The 19,521-nt window shown below is 39.2% G+C and overlaps 1 protein-coding gene across 1 annotated transcript in view; it reads right to left on the minus strand.

Moving 5' to 3' along the window:
- ABCA4 (ATP binding cassette subfamily A member 4) overlaps window positions 1–19,521 on the minus strand; it is a 78,065-nt gene that overhangs the window by 1,924 nt on the left and 56,620 nt on the right. Inside the window, exons 31-49 of the mRNA XM_063344488.1 lie at window positions 18,332–18,521; window positions 16,078–16,172; window positions 15,010–15,042; window positions 13,759–13,864; window positions 13,565–13,639; window positions 12,945–13,114; window positions 12,108–12,285; window positions 10,576–10,691; window positions 8,773–8,920; window positions 7,205–7,328; window positions 6,322–6,451; window positions 5,311–5,431; window positions 4,393–4,455; window positions 4,175–4,281; window positions 3,047–3,188; window positions 2,347–2,481; window positions 1,231–1,334; window positions 1,051–1,143; window positions 458–707 (exon numbers count right to left, since the gene is read on the minus strand). Of these exons, the coding sequence (XP_063200558.1) occupies window positions 458–707; window positions 1,051–1,143; window positions 1,231–1,334; window positions 2,347–2,481; window positions 3,047–3,188; window positions 4,175–4,281; window positions 4,393–4,455; window positions 5,311–5,431; window positions 6,322–6,451; window positions 7,205–7,328; window positions 8,773–8,920; window positions 10,576–10,691; window positions 12,108–12,285; window positions 12,945–13,114; window positions 13,565–13,639; window positions 13,759–13,864; window positions 15,010–15,042; window positions 16,078–16,172; window positions 18,332–18,521 (2,380 nt within the window). The remainder of the gene's footprint in view (window positions 1–457; window positions 708–1,050; window positions 1,144–1,230; window positions 1,335–2,346; window positions 2,482–3,046; window positions 3,189–4,174; window positions 4,282–4,392; window positions 4,456–5,310; window positions 5,432–6,321; window positions 6,452–7,204; window positions 7,329–8,772; window positions 8,921–10,575; window positions 10,692–12,107; window positions 12,286–12,944; window positions 13,115–13,564; window positions 13,640–13,758; window positions 13,865–15,009; window positions 15,043–16,077; window positions 16,173–18,331; window positions 18,522–19,521) is intronic.

Consider the following 19,521-nt stretch of genomic DNA (forward strand, 5'->3'; position numbering starts at 1 on the left):
ACTTTCCAGGTTTTGTGTGTCCAATTGCTCCTGTATAAAAATGTATGACAGAGACATATAAACATTTAACTAAATATCACAGTATCTTTGACACAAGACAGTCCAAATCTCCTATTTAAAATAAAACGTTATTCACAGCTCAGCAAGCCTTATTCTGAATAGCTGACCTTGCTCAGACTGCTGCTCCTGAAGGAATGGGTTGTGTGAATTCTGGCATCTGGGAAACACTGTCTTAGCAGATTTCAAATGGCACCTATTTAAACAGGGAATTAGTTACAGATTTCATATCTGATCCACCCTCCTTGGTGAGGGGTCTGGGAATTTTGCCTAAGAAAGAGGTGTGAGATAATTCTCTACTCTGAACAGTTTAGTCCTTCAGTTGTTTGGATACATCCCCTTTACATTGCCTAATTCTTGCCAGACAGGCTTTCTCATGGATGCTTTATTTTCTACTCACCTGATCTAAAGTTGTTTGAGACACAGAATATTCTTCAATATGCAAGTTTTCCTTATTGGAGATTATTAACCGAAAAATCTTAGCCAGAGAGGAGGAGCAAATCTGATACTGCAGCATGTTGTAGTGTTTCTCTCTCTGTAAACTCCCTGGGAAGTTCATGTGTATGAATTGCTCAGCAGGAGTAGGATCTGGAGGCAGCCCAGACTTTGGAGCTTTGATTTTCAGAGTGACAATGTAGCCATCTCCAAACCTGGGAAGCACATGTGGATTTGGGAGTTGGATGAAGAGATGGTTTCATTATTCAGGAAGGAAATTAATTTTCATCATCTATGAAAACATTAACAGTATCTGAAAGATAATGCATAAGATCTAGCTTTGTAAGAAGCTCAGTATTAGCCCTGCAGAGACAGTGTGTGGCGTAACAGAGTTGAAATGAGGTCTGTTCAAATTGTGTAGGATACCACAGAGCTGCACCCAAAAACGGGTCTGTTTAAACAACAGCTCTTCAGATTGGATTGCTATATTAAGAACAGTACACATCACATACACTAATTTTTCACATTAAAAAAACGCCATAAAAATATTCTACTTACTTGTATTTTAGCTGCTGAATTGTGCCCAGGCATTTGAAGGTACCTTTTACCATGATGGCTAAACGAGTACAGAGGGCTTCACATTCTTCCATACTTTCAAAACAAAGAACGGATATTTGAGATAAAAGCCAGCAGATGAAGTTCAGCTACTCTGGGATTCTGAATTCTAACTCTTTTTACCTGTGTGAGGTTAAAACCACAGCTCGCCCATCTCTGAGCACGCTGACAATAGAGTCCCACAGGAGGCGCCGGGACTGAGGGTCCATTCCAGTAGTTGGTTCATCCTGTAAGGGAAACGTTAACTCAACTGCAGTCAGAGAAGCAGATAAGAAAACGAAAATCTATTTAGAATCAAGTCATTGTGTGTTTGGGCCCTAGCATATAGCTGCTTCCCTATTGAAATCTGTGCCTCGGGAAAGCATATGCACCTTGAGAAGCATATGAGTGAATGGGTAGAAATGTACTTCTTAGCACAAAGCAGTAAGGAAACAAGTAGAAGAAATTGCAGGTAAGAGTAGGATGTTGTCTGTGTCTGGCACAGCTACAAGGGAGGGAATGCAGTGACCATTACGACAAAGGCAGTCCCCAGTCTAAGGTCTTAGACATCAAAAAATATAAGCATTTGTGATACTGCATTATAAAAACATTTAGGACACAAAATAAAAATAAATTGAAAGAGGCTCATGCAGTAGCAGTTACATTAAATTGTGTCAAGTTTGGCTCCCATGTTTTGATGGACATTAGAGATGTTGGTCAATATACTGCAGAAACAAAGAAAAGAATCTTATAATACTAGCTTTAAGACAAAGATGGACATTTTGAATGAAATCTTCCTTTTCTGCAGCAACAACTCTTGTAAGAGGAGAGTGAGTTCTCCCCAGGTAACCTTTCTTACATAAACAAATAGGACATGTTTCTCAACCCAAGAAGCTAGTGAAGTCACCCTGATTTACACCAGCTAAGGACCTGGTCCTACATACGTCAGTTAACCAGTTAGTAACAAAAAATTTAAAAAATCTTGGAGAAAAAAAATTCAAATTCAGATTTGTTTGGATTATAGATTTTATCTCAAACCATTCTTTGTTGAAGATCTTTCATTCACAATTGCTTGGGGTCTATTGAAAACATAGTTATGCATCCCAGTGTATCCCTGAAATAAAAGAACTCAAAATTACATTGAAGTAGATGTAAGTTAAGGGCAGAAAGGAGCTTGCAAGGACTGTCATAAACATCCTTGTACCTCTTCCGCATGTAGTTTTACAAGATGTTGTATTGAACTATCACTATGATACTTACTAGCAAGATGAGTGGTGGGCAGCCTATCAGTGCAATGGCAGTGGAGAGCTTGCGCTTGTTGCCACCACTGTAGGTACCAGCCAGGTGGTCTGCATACATCGGAAGTCCCAGCTTCTGGATGCCCCATTCAGCAACCTATGAGAAAGACCATCTTTTTAACACAGTAGCTAATGCATAACAGACGGGGTTGCTGGTACATCCCTCTTCTGTCAGAGGCATGGCAATCCCCTGGGTTTTAGAACATTCATTTTAGAACTGGAGCAGAGGAGTCCAAAGAAATTTCTGACGTTGAAGGGAATTCTAACTACTTGATGGAAAGCCATAAACCAGCCCCAGCCGTAGACTTCCTATCTGTGCAAGAATTTAAGTTATTTTCTTTTGGAATCTTCATGTTTTCTTTCTTGTACATGAACAACTTTAAAGACAAGAACAAAACAGCAACCAGTGCAGTTCCAAGTCAAAGCAACTGCAGATTTAGCCTTCCACAGTTGGCACCACAGCTTTGCAAGTAGCATTAATGCCATTTGATAGTGCAGTCTTGTACTTAACTGTCCAAACGACAGGAACAACTCCCAGGACTTCAACACACAGAATGGCAAGCCCACTTCGGAAATTCATGCCCTTGGCATGTTATGAACCCAGTTAATCATCACAAATACGCACTGCAACTATGTATAAGTCAAAAGCAAGGACGCTTTACCCTCTTGATTTCTTCTGCTGGAACCCCCCGCAGGCGTGCATATAAGTAAAGATGTTCTCGTCCCGTGAGCAGGTCATCAATGGCATCAAACTGAGGGCAGTATCCCATGTTTTGATGTACATTAGAAATGTGGGTCAATATACTGGAGAAACAAAGAAAAGAATCTTATATCTATAATACTAGCTTTAAGACAGAGATGGGCCCTCCACATAAAATCTTTATTTTCTGGGACAACAACTCTTGTAAGAGGAGAATGAATTCTTCCTGATACAACACCCTACTAAAACATCTGCCTGTACAAAATAGCAATGAATATATTGTCAATCTAAGTCAGCTCAGTCCTGGTTCAGAGTTTAAGCCCATTTTCCCTCACCTATTTTCATGTTTAAGTATAGGCTAACTTAACAAGAAGTTCTTTGAACAGCCACTCAGATAATTTTTTTTTTTTTTACAGATGGTGTTTATTTCTAGAAAGAAAAAAATCAGTCAATTTAATCTCAGAGTATGGGACCAGACAGGCAAGACACAAGGATAACACTTTGCTGGTAGTAGTAGTAGGAACAGTACAGAATCACAGAATGGTTGAAGTTGGAAGGGGCCTCTGGAGGTCATCTTGTCCACCCACCCTGCTCAAGCAAGGTCACCTACAGCAGGTTGCCCAGGACCATGTCCTTGCAACAAAATAGCTGTTATTCAAATCACATCAATGGACAAAGAATCCAATCCCAACTACACCCAACAAACGAAGACACACAACTTAGAACAAAACTAACATAAGTGAATACCAGGTCATGCTGTATTAATTTACAATATTATGCCAGCTCTGTATAAACAAAGATGCTAGAAACAGCCAGAGAAATGCCCCAAAGCTCAGCTCAAAGTACCCTGTTGGACTGTTTATCCTATGTTTGCAAGCTCTTGCCTTGTCCCACTGTTAGCATTACTATAACTTAGCAACAGATTTTACAACAGAGCGTTAAAAGCATGAAGTGCCAGTGTGTGTTAGCTGTGGTTTCTGTCAGTGCCATAAAACTGGAGAAGAGCTGCTGGGTCATTGAGAATATGATCTGGGCAGTTCTGCCCTGATAAATGGACTGTCACAGGTTGTTTTTTTTTTAAGGTACTTACCTACTGCCAGCCACTACAGCATCTCCAGATGTCACATCAGTATCTCCAGTCAGCATTTTGAATGTTGTTGTTTTGCCAGCACCATTCACTCCCAAAAGACCAAAGCACTAAATTACAAAATGTATCGCATTCTTTAGTATTTCCAACTCACAAATCGGCAGGGGCATGAAATCCGAACTGATCCATGGAACGTAATCTAGTGTTATTGAACAACCTACCTCTCCAGGACGGATGCCAACACAGAGTCTGTCCACTGCAGGCTTGTGCCTACCTGCATAAATCTAAATTGACAGGAAAAAAAAAAAAAAAAAAGAAAAATCCAATTTCAAGACATATACAGCAAAGAAAATATTCTGAATTTTTTAGTTCAATGCTATTGGGATGAGGCAACTTTAGAACCAAAACAGGAGTAAACGGAAAATTAAAGAGTAAGTATTCTACAAAGTCAGACATTTAGTTACATTAAATAAATTTGTAATGACCCCTAAAAATAACAATTTTTCTGCATGCAGCCTTTTACTTCGTATCTTTAACACTAGGAGACAGAGCAGATAGGACAAATTATCTTTGACATATCAAATCAAAGTGAAACAATACAGCAAGATAGTCTGAAGAATGATATTCCAATTCTCTATTCATGAGATCCCAGCAATGTGTGCAATTGTTGTATTTCTGTAGCTCAAGCTTGCATGCATTCTGATAGCATAACTCAGATGCCTTCAATGCCTGGAAAGAAGATAAATTTGCAATAACTATAGCCCTTGATGTGAAAGCAACCAAATGGTTAACTTGAGATTGAAACTCACCTATGGAAAAAACAGCATTGTAGAAGAAAAGACTAGTAGTAGAAATGGACACTCAATATATAACAGTCATATCGGATGATGCGAGGTAAAAATAAACCTCAAACAAGGAGGGAGGCTTGCACTGTCCTTGATGGACTTCCCTGTGGTTTGATTTCTAATCAAAGGAAACAGCCAAATAACATGTCAAGCCTTGACTTCTAAAATGGCTATTATTTTCTAAGGCACAAGGTTGGTTTTGAAAACAATACCATCTGAATCCACAGCTAAAATACATTCCAAAAGAATAAGTTTACACTAGACTCATTTGTTTAATTCATCTCAAAATATTACCTTGGTCAGTTCTTGTAATTCTAAGATATGTGTTTTGTTCCCTCCATTCATAATTCTTTTTCTTTCTTCTGCAACGTCCTCATCTTCATCAATAATAGGTGACAAGGCGGTCTCAGCAAACCTGCAAAACCCCACGAGATTGACTGCAGAAACAATGAGATGCCCTGGGTGTAGTTAGAATAACAGTGTGAAACTATGGCTAATCAATTACCAAAAATGTGACTGGTGGAAGCAGTGGGACAGAAACTTCACAACGTGACATTGGCTGTAGCATTCCTGCTGTTGTCAGAATCCCTGACCTTTGAAAGTTAATCTCTAAGTACTAAAAAGGGAGGAAATGGCTTGCTCAAAAGAGCATGCCTTGTCAGTCATTGATATGGCATAACCTGCCCCTCAGCTGCAGCATTTGCTATTTGGCTGCTCCTCAGTAGCTGATGATAGTCCTACAGATCTTTTGAGTACATCTCCCTGTAAGACAGTATTTTCATAATTGTACCAATTAGTACTCTTGTTGGCAATCTTGAACAGGAGTGAATGACCCACTCACACCTGGAAGGTAGCTGCTTTCATTGACATAGAGGCACATTTGTAAAGCACAGAGGGGAAGCTTGGACAGTGTCCAGGCTGCAACTGTCCTGTGCAATGGACTAGAATTCCTGTCTTGGGATGTCAGGATGGTACCTCATGCCCGTACTTATGACATTACAAACTTTCCAAGTCATTTTATCATCTCACTATTACAGTGTTTTAATCTAAAAAAAAAATTACATTAAATTCTCAATTCAAAGAACCTCCGTTCTTTAATAATATATTCTTAAATCCTGTTAAGATAACGCGCACTTGTAAATGCTTTCTTGAACCAGGATATCAACAAATTAAGAAGAAAACATGTAAGTAAACAGAAAAAAAAAGCTTAAAAATTCAGAGAAAAAGAAAAAAGAGGGACATGGAAAATAACAAAGACACCCACCCTGTTAATAAAGGAACATTAATACAAACTTTCAGACATACCATCTTGTGGAGAACAAATGGTGTTGCATAAGGAGATTCAGAATGAAGAATGCAACCCCTTGAACGGCCATGGCAACCAGGTTCTTTCCAACAAAGTCCCACTGAAAAGGATTGGAAACATGCTCCTCACCTTTGGAGAAAGAGCACCAGAAAGCAAGCTGAAATACTGCTGAAACAAAATACTGCTCCTCAGAACAAAAGGCATAATGATAATGGTTTAGGATGAAAACCTGTACTTTATTTGATCACGATCAGGAAATGTCTCCATTTTCCCGTGTCTTATAAAGATTCTTAAGAAAATACACTCCAAGCTCAGCTGCTGCATGGGAGCAAAAATGAATATAAGCTCTTTGAATATGCACTAATTTGGATATCATAACATGAAATTTGCATGGATCATGCAAAAGACACTTTTTCTGCATAAAAACAGATGAGTTCTGCTATACGATTATTCTTTTAATAAGAATTTGTCTGATGTCAAAGATACCTGTACCCCAAGAAGATGCATTTGAAGAATAGCAGCCACTTTAAGCATTAACATGAAGGCCGCTGAAGTATTCAAATAAAATGAAACAATATAACCTACTGTAATGATTTAAGGACTTCAGAAGAAATGATAAAAAGACACCATAATCTGACACTGAACAAATGGGTTCATTTCCAACGCAGACTACTGGTTGGGCTGTAGTGTTCTGGCAGCTTATCAGTAGTTGTAATTCCTTCAGAAAGGTTGAACTTTTATGCTGCTCATCTACCTGATGATGTAAAAGGGGAGAATGCCAGAAACAGCCACTAATTTTCAAAGACAACACTTCCAATCACCTCATCCAAGGTCAGGACATGTGACACTGATATAACTTGTTGCATATTGGCTCTTACTTACCAAACCTGGCATATACTTCAGTCACAGCCTGGTTCATGGCCAAGTCAATGAGTCCACGGCCCAGGCAAAAATGTGGGAAGACAATCAGCACATTTTTCAGTATTTTATTAAACTTCAGCAAAGACTGTAAGAAACAGAAACAACATAATAAGCAGTTGAAACCAGGCTTCTTTAAGAAAACATAGCAACATGAGCAAAAAGTTCTTTGTCACGTCAGAGAAACTGGATGTTCTGTGTTCTTACAACAGAGAAAACAGTATTTATCAAGTTACATCCAAAGCATCTGCAACCTGGAACACAGCATGGCAGAATGCTGGCATACACTGCACCAGGCAAGGTGCATGTGAAACACTGTCAATGGGGAGAGAAATTAATCTTTGTAATGAAGTATTTCTCTGTGTAGCAGAGGTAACATGTAATTCTGGTGTCAGCTATTACAAACAGCAACTGCGAGCAACAAGAAAGAGTGGTATTTTTTTGTAGTAACATCTTTATTTATAGCTGGAATATTTCCATAATCAGGACTGCCATAATATTGAAAAGTGTCTGGGCATAACTACACAGTAGACTTTGGTGCAATGTGGAGACACCCAAAACAGCATAGGCGGCAGTAGCAGTCATCTGCACCAACACTGAATCCAGAGAAGGGCAGTTTTCCCTCTGGAGACACTGTCTACACCAGAAACATATTCTCAAAGATAACAATACTGGCCTGCTGTCCCACAGACTGAATAGCACTAGATTGAACCCTGTGCTATCAAGAAGCATGGATGAGAATGCAGGAATGTGAGGGATAGAAAGTATTGTAAAGTTGGCCCTTCAAACCATGAACTAAACCAAGAAACCATGAACTAAACCAAGATCTGCTCTTCCCCCCCAGCAAACAGCAATGCTTGATCAGCACATGGTGTTTGAAAATGCACTATCAGTAATGCTAATTGGATTGCTGTCAGATGTAGAAAGGGTGTCAGTCTCAGTGGCCAGAGTATCAGCAGCTGTAGAGGTGGTAGTAGTAGTGCATACAAGCTAACAGTGTTTTATAAACTGATCTCATAGCCTTTCTAACAACTAATTTTGGCACTCGCTGTCTATTCTTCTACTTTTGTCACCTTCCTGGTGTTCTTAAAACATTTTTGGGAAACTCTCAAAATGCTGTTATAAGCAGAATACCTCCTCTAACATGACTAGCAGGAGTGTCTTTCCTTACTTAGTGGTGACTCCATGATTTTCTATCATCTACCTCTTCCTGTACAACCCAAGCTGCAGAGGCAAAAACAGTGCTTGTCCCCTCCTCCTCAACTTGTGAAGTGTACAGAAGTTTGCTCATAGGGATGAAAAACACTCAGTGTCATTCCTTGTGTGTGTAATCCAATATATCAATTGCCTTGAGTCTCTTCTCTGGCTTATTCTGTTCACCTGTCCCTGCAGTTACTCGTCAAGTTCCCCACTCATTTACTGTCAGAAAAAAATGGCAAGGTAGAGAAAACCAGTTACTGTTAGAGAAGGTTATGCTTGGGCACCCTTTGCACAACTCTTTAAAACCAGGTGTCAACAAAAACATTACTTACCGGGTTATTTTCAAATAACTCCAGGATGAATGTAATGGCGCTGCTGTTGATCCCCACAAAGAGATTAATACAAGACAATGCAACATAAGCAGTGCTAGGGACACTGAAGAAAGAAGAAGCAGGGTACATCATGGGAATTATTGCCCATCTGCATGCAAAAGATAGATAGAAAAATTATGGTAACAGGTTCTCAGTATTCTCATATCAGTTGGCTTAATGAAAACACAAAGTTGAGCTTTCTTCTCATCCCAAGTGTAATGAAATGGTGTTATGTTCGCCAATCAGAGGTGCCACTACAGTATTCTTTCCCTGGTTACTAGATAAAAAGCTTTTTCTGCTTAGTTGTTTTTGGTTTTGTTTTTTTCCTGTTAAAATGCAGGGCCATAAAAACTGCTAAAATTGAGAAAACTTAAAGCTAAGAAGGTTATTATCATTCCAGGTATCCTTGCACTTCTCACTGGATTGTACATCAGGAGGGAGAAACAAAGAAATGTTAGATAAAGCAAATAGGATGTACTGCTTTGCTAGATACTCCTCAGCCTTTGGAACTGTCTGAAGAAATCAGAAATGGTCAATTATGATATTGTTTTCTGACTCCTCCACCATTATTATTTTTTTTTACTCCTGATTTGGAGCTTCCTGTGCTATGGTTTCTGGGACATAGTTAATGCATGTGGAACAGCACAAAAGGAGTATTCCTCTGGAATAAACTTACAATGCTTAGCAACAATCAGTCTCGACAGGAAGAATTCAGTAACAACCACCTCAATTGCTTAACAGGACAATACACGTGTGGTCAGCAAGAATCATCCTAAGTTTTCCACTGTGACCGCAGCTGGATGCAAGGGCTAATATACGACTCTATGAATTTACCTTCCTTTCCGTTTTTTATTTTGAGTAGCAAATTATGAAATTATTATTGAAGTGACTGCCATTATATTTTTTCTGTGATTATATTTTTTCTGAAAATTTCATCTTGGTAGAGGCTTTAAAATTCTAAGTGTCCATCCACCCAACCAAGAATTACTGTATTTTAAAAAAATATGTAGAGCCACAGGCAAATTATTAAAGATACTACTATTGCACTTTAAAAAGATATAATGAAAAATTAAAGCAAATGAACATTCTGATAGCATTTTTTAACATTGGGTATTTTACAGTCATTAAATGATGATAATGCTTTGCATTTTCTCAGGATTTTCATTCAAAGAACATGAAAGCTTAATTTCTTCCTTTAACTGTAGAAATAGACCTGGTCAATCATTTTGCCTAGACCATATCAGCTGCATGGCTATCAGGAATATGATTTTATAGATAAAAGTATATGATCATCAATTAAATGAGAGAAAGTGAATTTCAGTCAGCCTTATAAAATGCTATTTTGCCAACACAAATACTCATTTGAAGTTAAAAGAAGTGTTGAAGACTTAGTACTCTTTGCCCTTGGGTTAAATGCTGGAAGGTATTTTAGTATTGGCTGTCAATGAGGCAAATGAACAGCCACTAAATTCCTGCACAAGGTACATATCAGAAAGCAGCAAACCAAACAAATATATTTTCCTGTTAAGGATCACATTTAATGCTCAAAAATATAAGGCAGTGACAAAAAATTGTCCTTTACAGCATGTGGCCGGACAGAGTGTATACATATCCTGGAGCAGGGACAGAATCTGTTTCTAACCTGTATTGTATCCAGTTTTATTCTTTAAAACTGGATTTCAGTAAGTACTGAGCTCAATAACATGAAACCATTTCCTTTTGAAACACAGGGCGCCACATACAGGAACAACCTTGAACACTCACCCATACAGAAGCAGCAAGGCAACAAGCACAGGGAGGTTGGTCGGAGAAGTGTATGCTTTCTTGTTGAATCCAACGAATATAACCACAACCATTCCAGCACTCAGTGCATAATTCACCTGCCACATCACAGGGTGAAGATCAGTGTGTAAGACCTGAGAAGGTCTGTAAATATATCCCATCCAGATCCTACACATTATTCCAAAAGGATTTTGTATTGAGGAATACCGGAATTTACAAGCTATATTAGTCACACTCAAGCTGTTGGATCAATGGGTCCCTGGCAGCCCTTGACATTTTTCTGAGACATATTTTATCAGACTGTTCATCAAAAATACAACATATATTGTTGTTTCTTAGATTATGGTTTGGGAGCCAATTATTTCACGGTCCTGCTGGCAGGCTGCCCACAGAAAGAGGCTCTGGGTATGCAAGGGAAGTGCAGTTTCTGGTGATGTAAAGGCTGTGTAGGAGGGAGATAGCTAGGAGGTAGCTAGTTACTTGAGCCACATTCCTGGGAGGCGGCTAAAGTGGGTATGCTTGATCACTGCTCTTCTCAATTTTTCTGCTCAGTATTAGCAGTGCTAATCTACTGCAGTGCACAGAGCTCCCATGCAGAATGGAAGGAATTTAGCACAAAACTGCTAACACCAATTAATACCTTTGCATCATGCTGTCAAGGGCCACGGCCAAGCAGAATTCCTGTCAAGAAAGCTGCTGGGAGGCTGCTGTGACCAGCAGGAAACAGGAACTCAGAAACCTGCCTCTTTTCCCTGATTTACTACATTAATGGTTTGCTTTACCTTCTCCTGAAAGAGCACCTTCTGAAGCTCAAAGTTTTGGGTTTTTCAATTATTTCGATTTTTTTTCTTTTTAATTTTTTCTATTCCACCTTCATGCTTTTCTTATTGCAAAAGCCCTTGGCCACTCTTTGTTGAGCAGACATGGCAAGAAAATAAACCCCTTGCTGTGCCTCATCCAAGCAAAGAATTTGCTCATTTGTGACAAAGTAGCCTGAGGGGTGAAGACAGGGTAGCTGAGCCCTGTCTAAGCAAGCCTGGGCCTGTGGTCTAAATCCTTTTGGAATAACACAGAGAATGTGATTCAGTGATCCAAACAAATACATCCATGTCATTTTAGACACCCTAGAGTATTTTGTCCGGCCTCCAGCTACTGTTCCAGCAGCCTGTGAATCTCCCACTTAGATTTCTTGAATATCTTGAAACATGTTATGCTTCTTCTAGAGGGCAGGAGTACTAGAATTAGGCAACTGGGCTTTCTGCTGCTATGATAAGTTGTAATTTATTACAAATTCAGTTGTAAGGACTGTAAACCCTAAGATTACAATAATGTCAGCTTCATTAGTTGAACTATGAGCTGTGCACGTGACAATTTCTGTATCTATGATTAGTTAGGAGGTCAGATCCTCAGCATGCTCTCTGAGAAACACTTAAATGAATGAATGCTTTTAGTCCCCAGTTCATGCAAACCCGGGAATAATTGCAGGCTATGAAATCAGATCAGCAGTTACTCACTATGTCCCACATGAAGTTAGTCAGCCAGTAGACCACAGGGCTCACACCACTGACAAACTGTAGATGCTTCGCTTTTGTTACACGTTCTTGAATAAGGTATAAAACAAAACTAGCTGGTATAAAGGACATGGCAAAAATCACACAGATGGCAACAACAGCATCCACTGAAGTGGTCAACCTAAAACAGAGCACAAGAAGGGACTATGAGCAAGGGAATGGACAACACAACACTATATTAGCATTTGGGGAATCTGAAGGGAATTTTAAGATCTAGAAGCAGCAAGTTTATTTTTTAAGTAGAAGACTTTTCCAATTTCAAAATGTGCTCGTTTATTTTCCCAAGTTGTGTTGTGGACTGTGTCTAACAAATACAGATGTTCGTGGCACCATTCCCTGATTTTTACTTGCTCTCATTCTCTGGAACAGTTAAACTCCCATATATATCACAGTTAGACAGCCTTTCCTGTATGGTGTGTCTCAAACTAGACATTAAGACACAATAGTCGGAGTGCTCTGGGAGCTGGGAAAAGAGAGACTCAAACAAGCAAGTTGCAGACAGCAAGATGAAGCGCAGATCTTGCCTGTGTGCTAAGGCAGAAATTTTCAGGTTCACTAACTTCTGAACTTAATAGGAGACATGAGTGGGAAGTCACATCTTCTTAGGGGTGTCTTTTTCAAGAAATTATGGCTTTTAGATTCTGGAATACATCAGAAAGGGAAAGGCCTCAATGTTCTGTCAATTGAAATATTTCTCCTCAGAGTGTGAGTACACTGGAGGTGGTACGCTGCCAGGAGAGGGAGGGGTAAAAGCCAGCAGCAGAGCACAGGCAGACTTACACAGTGACTTCAGAGAGCTGCTCCTTAGTGAGGTTCAGAGGGTGGTTTACAGCAGTGATCCCGTATTCCTCAGGGGCTTGGCCAGTCCGCAGGCTAGCTCTAAGGATTGCGTTATTGGCTACATTAAGGAAAATAACCATAGCATGCCAGCCTTTATTGTTAAACCACACCTAAAAAGAGTCAGAAAACAGATATTAATTTAAGAAGCCTTCACCAATAACCCTCTGTTGCAGGAGAAAGTTGGCTGCCTTTTGTCTCCTTTGGTGGGCATTGTCAGCAGGGATTCATAGCTCCTAGGCACAGTCCAGCAGGAGGAGCTCACATACTATGCTTTTAAGAGTTGGACAACCACTGCCAAGGGATTTTATAGAAGCGCGTTTTAAAATTTAGCAGAATGTGTCCTACTCTGAAGTATTCAGGACAGCAAGAAGTACTAAGAACACGGTTAAAAAAAATCTCACATTAGAAATTCCTTCGCATTAACACTGTATCCCGTATTACTTATTATAAGTATAGTATTTCAGCTCTTCTTAATCTGAAAATGCCACTAGAAATATTCTCACAATTTGAAGTCTATGTCAAGAAAGACTGTGAGTTAGCAGACTACTTCCAGCAAATACCTTAATATTATCTTCAGTTTCCATGTATTTAAGAAAATTAGAAATTTCTTTAGCAGCAGCCAGTGAAGTTTGTCCCTAAAATAAAAAGAAAAGGCTAAAGATCAGCTGTCTGGGTAAAATCTGATGCTGCAGGTTTTCAGCTTTGTAACAATTCTTTAGGAAAGGGACAAAAAACCCATAAAAATCTTGCTTACTCCTGTCACATTCATCATTCGGCCAAGATCACTTAAAAAATTGACAACTTGATCTCCAGAAACATGAAGGACAGGGAGCCTTCCTCCTATAGAAATTCCTCCATATCTAACAAAGAGAACAGTATCATCAGTCACTTGTACCACAGACCCAAAACTCCATACATTGATGGAAATACTAAAAATCCACTTAATGTGAGTTTGATTTCTATACATCATATAATTCACGTATAAAAATCTCCATTCTTTTCTAACAAGTTGTATTAGGTCTTCATAGGGTTTACAAATACCAGCAGTTCTATCAGTTTCTGAGGGCTTCATGCCAGGATTCTGAGAAAATTATTATTTAGATAGGAGATCTGGAGAAAAGAGTTATTTTTACAGTGCAAAGTCTTCAAATCAAGATAATTGAAATATAACTGTTTGGACAGCCTGGAGGACTGAGGACAGCATGGACCTCAGTTAAAATTTCAGTTGCCCTGAGAGGAGCAGGTATTCACCAATGCTGCTGCCAGCCAGTACTCCATTAGGATAAATAATATTGCATGGGATGAACCAAATTCTAATCCCATAAAAGTAATGTTTGCACATGAATAAGCAGATATTCCGTGAAGGAAGCCAGCCATCCAGCTGCTACCTTTGAAGTAAATTCCTACTGCTGATGAAAATCTAAGTAAGTATGTTCTTCTGGCCAATCAGTCATCTTCCTAAGCTTAGTATCGGCAGTGTAGACATCACACTGGGGTTAGCTGCCTCTATGTAAGTGTGGAGCACTAGTGGACTACTGCACATGTTCAGAGCGGGGATGAGGAGTTGTGGTTGTTACATCTGTATGTGATAGGCTGGTGTCTAGGTTTCATCTTACCCAGGTCCTTTTTTTGGAGGGTTCATATTTTTCTGCTGCATTTTGAAAGAGCTGTGTCAGAGCACTATGGCAACGTAGTGCTGTATTGTATTGTAACTTTCCATCACTCAGATCCCATTAGTTTGACTCTTCTTGATAATAAACCCGCGATTGATCCATTGTGTGCCTCTGCCCTCCACCCTTGTGGGGGTAGTCCAAACAAATATAACCCCTTGTTATTATAAAACCCTTGATGACCCCCAACCTATTTCCCACTGAAGCCACCTTTGTTCTATACTATCTGCCACAATTCCCGTTGTCTATTCAGAGAAACATTGTGAGGCTCCACAGTTAAACAGAAATTCATTGTTCCTTTATTTACCACCATAATCTGTGAATTGGTTTCTTACCTTTGCTCATTGACCCAGTATTTGCTCTTCAAGCTGAAACAGACAAAGAGAATCCTGTCTCTTAATGCACTGAACCAAAGTCAATGGTATTGTCAGGCTTAAATGGAAATTAAAGGTGAACTCCTATGCTTTGCAGATCTCCAGTTTCCTCTAGAAACCTTTTTTGTTTGTTTTTTTTGCGGTGGGTTGTTGGGTTGTTTGTTTGTTTTATTCGCTTTCTTTTTTTAATTGCTGCTGATTACTTTGAGTTGTGGCGTTGTCAGGACTTTTGGTGTTCCCTGCAGTGGCTTCTTGCTGTTTGGTTTTGGGGTTTTTTTTGTTTGTTTTCTGGCACGATTCATCTCCAGCTCATACAGAAACAAGCAACATTTCTGAAGTGACACATACCGGCTCTATCCTAAATCCATAATGAATTTATTTTAAAAGATGTATCTAAAGCAATTATGACATGTGCTAAGAGGAATCAGCCAAAGGCAGCCAGCACATAGCTAATATAACGGAAATTTCAAGAACTCTGCTGAGAATTGAAAAGGTAGCAAGGCCTGAATCAGAAATAACAGGTAATGGACACTGCACAGCTATTTCCATGCACAACACCCACGCAAGCTGAGGAGCTACCAGTAGGACAGATGTATCTATGTAACATTGTCCTTTGTCTCTTTAGGACTTCTGGGAAGCAAGTGATAACTAACTCAGGCAGATGGTCATGCTGGTGTGGCTTCAGTTCTTCAAGGACACGAACTGGTATCTCTGCAAGGCAGTTCACCACAGTGTGCAGAGTCACCAGTTTTCTCACCATTAACACAGTTACTATTAACATGGCATTCCATCAACATTGAAACTTAGCTCTGCTTATAAAGGAGTACCCAATTATACAAATAGGTATAATTAAAACAAGTTAACTCCCCTAAAATGATCATCTCCTATTCTTACATCAGGCTTACAGACATGATACTCAAGTCTACGCAATACTGTAGCACATCAGGTGCTATGTTATTATTAAATGAGAATTTCATGGCCAGGTATAAAATAACTGCACGTGAAAAACAAAAAGAGATTCATCCCTACCTCCCTTTTATCAGAGTGGGATATGTTTTCACCAGAAAATCTGAAATATTTCTGTGGGTCAGATCTTGAAGAATTTCTGTGCTGTGCTGCACTCTCTGGAAAAAAAAATAAAACCTAATCAATTACAGTAAACTTTACAATCTTTAAAGCTATTAAATAAGTGTTTGTCAGGAAAACAGCAAAAGTAGCTTTGATTCAGAGGAATTGCTGAGGTTCAGAGTAACACTGAAATGAGAGTGGCTCATTCATTTTCTAGCCCAAACATCCTTACTTTACTAAGTAACAGAAGAAATCATGAAATCACAGAAATTTGCGATGCCTGACACAAAATAGTTGCACTTCACTCTGAAATTTGACCCGAGTTATTTGCAACAAAGGTCAGGGCTGCCCAAGGCTTTTTTCATTACTGTGAAAGAAGGAAACTTTTCAAGTAAATTGAGGTCCCAGTGAAGATAAGGTAGTTTTCTATGATTTCACAAGTTGAAAAAAAAAAACTAATAGGAAAACTTCACCTTCACTAGCATGTTAAATACTTTGAATGAAAATTACTGGTTTTTTGTAATTAAAATGATGCCACATGACGCCTTTGTGAATCTTTTGTTAACATAGGGTCCCTGTGAAACACAAGACCTCAAAGTTGCTGAGTTCATCCCAAGGTAGAATATACTTAAGAAGGTTCCTGGGCAGTTTGAGAGGGCAAAGCTTGCAACCTGAAACAACCTAGTAACGACCTAGAAAGTAAGTCTAATGAACTTTCCAGACGTTCTTACATTTGTCCACAGAGAGGCAGCACTGGATGACACAGAAGATATATTACGGATGTCTAGCTGATTCTAGACACTACACAGGTAGCATCCTCATAGTGCCTTCATTAATGAGCTGTCTGTGCTCAGACATACTTCACAATTATTTACATACTGTTGCTTCCCTGGGGACTCAAATGTGAATTGTTTCTTCCTGACAAGTTATACAAAATTATCATATCCTGCAAAATTATCAGGATAATATTAAAATAAATGCATTTCCCTTAGAGGACTAGAATCATCACAAAAACAAACAAAAATTTTGCATCCTACTTGGATTTGAAGTTTTAGACTAGATTTTCCTCTCAAATACGCTAGCATGCAATTAGCAAAATTCAACTTTGGCTGTCCACCAGACAGGGATTACTTGGAAATGAGAAATAACTTGGGATGTTGTGAATCAGGTCAGAATATAACCTCTTCATTAATTTATTTTTTTGCTTCATAGACAGGAATTCTACAGATATTTAAAACAAATTTGCTTTGTCGTTTTGTAAATAGTGACAGAGAAAGCAAAGCAAGATGAATTGGTATTTTTAAGAGATCGTGTCATGGATTTGGATTCAGATTAAGCTTGTGACATTAGTGTTAAAACTAGAACTATTTCAGTCATTTGGCTCATGTGTGCAGCCTGGCAAACAGCAATATTGAAGTTGAACGGTGTGCGCAGTGAGACATTAAATTAGTGAGCTATTACTCTGAGAGTGGCTGTAGTTCTGTTTTCTTTAACTCGTTAGGAAAACATTTAGAAGATGTACACACTAACAAGCTATAATTTTCCTTTACTTTTTGAAAGAGCAAGCACATTTTATAAAGGGCACTACTAAGGTTATTCATTGATAGGAACAGGTGGGAATGTAGCGCTCATCTCTTCTCCATACAGCATCTGTGGTTATTAAATTACCCATCTTCATGTACATGCATACAAACATTCATTTTGCTAGCTTAGAACTTTCTTTCTAGAAATGGAACCAAAAGACATGTAAAAAAGTAATTCTTTGGGGTTGACTCAATACTATTTTTTCCAGTTTTCATGAGATGACCCTACTCCATGATTTTCAAAATCATGACATTTTTTTATTCCTTCCCTCCTATTTTCTTTCTCCTTCTTCCTCTTCCCATCTATAAAGAAAGGCAATCTTCTAAATAGAATTGTTTTTGAGGCAGGGAAAAAAAATATATTTGATACATTGGTAATATTTTTTCTGATTTTTTCTGTATGAAAAGTTTGAACTTTGGATGAAAATAGTAATCAAATTTCATTTAAGTGTACAAGCTTTTCCAATGCCTCTGAAACTGATTTCCAAATTCCAGCAATTCTTGCTCCCTTAAAAAAAACGTACTCCATTCCTTCAATGTATGCTGGCATGGCGAAGTACTTACACACTAATACCTTTTCCAGCACTTGCCATGAAACTTCTCTACAAAGATTTGTGTCACAGGGACACTACCTGGGGTGGTGGGAGGCCTCCTGCGCCTGCAGGGCATTCTGGCAGCATAGTGAGTTTCTTTTGAGTACTGCACTTGCAGGAAGGTGAAGGATTGTCAGGGCTCCACTTGTGGCTCAGGAGGAGGCTGCTTAGGTTAGGATGAACAGCAGGTGTGATCCAGGCAGTTGGCATGTTATAGCACGGGTAGTTCCTGTGTAGAGGAACAGATGCTTTAAGCTGTGCAGAGATACAGTTCATGAGAGCTCACAAATCCACAAAATCACAAACGTCTCAGCAGACATTGTCCTCTCAGCCCTTATCCTGTGAGTTATGAATACTAAGAACATCTTAGAGTACCTGGTAAACATGAATAAATATAATCTCCCTCCACATCTCTGCCAAGTCTACTGTCTTAAGCTTGGAGATAGGACACTGAAGGAACAAGGGGAATTTGTTTGGCCCATTAGTACCTATGAAATCTGCAGCAGACACATATCTTTTGTTAAGAAACTATTCATTTCCTTGCTCATGGAGTATCTTTTCTCTCTTCACTTTTTAAAGTTTCCTCTTTGTTCCTGCTATACCAGGCAGAGGAGAGGAATGGGAAGAGAGAGGACAGACAGAAGAATCAAGTTGCTGGATATCCTCACTGTGAGAGAGGCAGGAGAAAAGGAACAAATTGCAAAGCATAACATGCCACTGACAAATGCCTTCAAAAGAGGACTCACAGGCAGGGTAAGTGGGTAGGAACGCAAGCGTTAATGACGTTGTCCTCCAGAGCGAGAATGGCTTCAAATCATAGAGACTGATACTTCACAATCTCAGCAATTGCTGAAGTTATTGCTTCCAAACACACCAGTGGGAACAGGAGGAATCTGAGGGGACTCGCATGTGGAAAGTGCCAGGGATGCTGTGAGGATTTGGGTGTGAGCCCACTGGCCTACTGACATACATTACAAGATTGCTTAATACAGGGCTACATGAGCTGGCTTCCAGCTAGTCACATTGAGCACCGTGAATCATTCTTAATCCAGTGGCATTGTTGCCTTGCTATTTGTTACTTTTGACCTGATATTAGATATTATTGCCAACAATATATGTGAAGCATTGGCTTTAGTGAAAAGCCACGCCAATTCATTCTCGTTTCACTACTCCAGTTCCACTAGTAATAGCATGCTAGAATCTCAGTCAAGACAGATTAGCTAGCAACT

The sequence above is a fragment of the Chroicocephalus ridibundus genome, chromosome 8 (assembly GCF_963924245.1).
Source record: "Chroicocephalus ridibundus chromosome 8, bChrRid1.1, whole genome shotgun sequence".
NCBI lineage: Eukaryota > Metazoa > Chordata > Aves > Charadriiformes > Laridae > Chroicocephalus > Chroicocephalus ridibundus.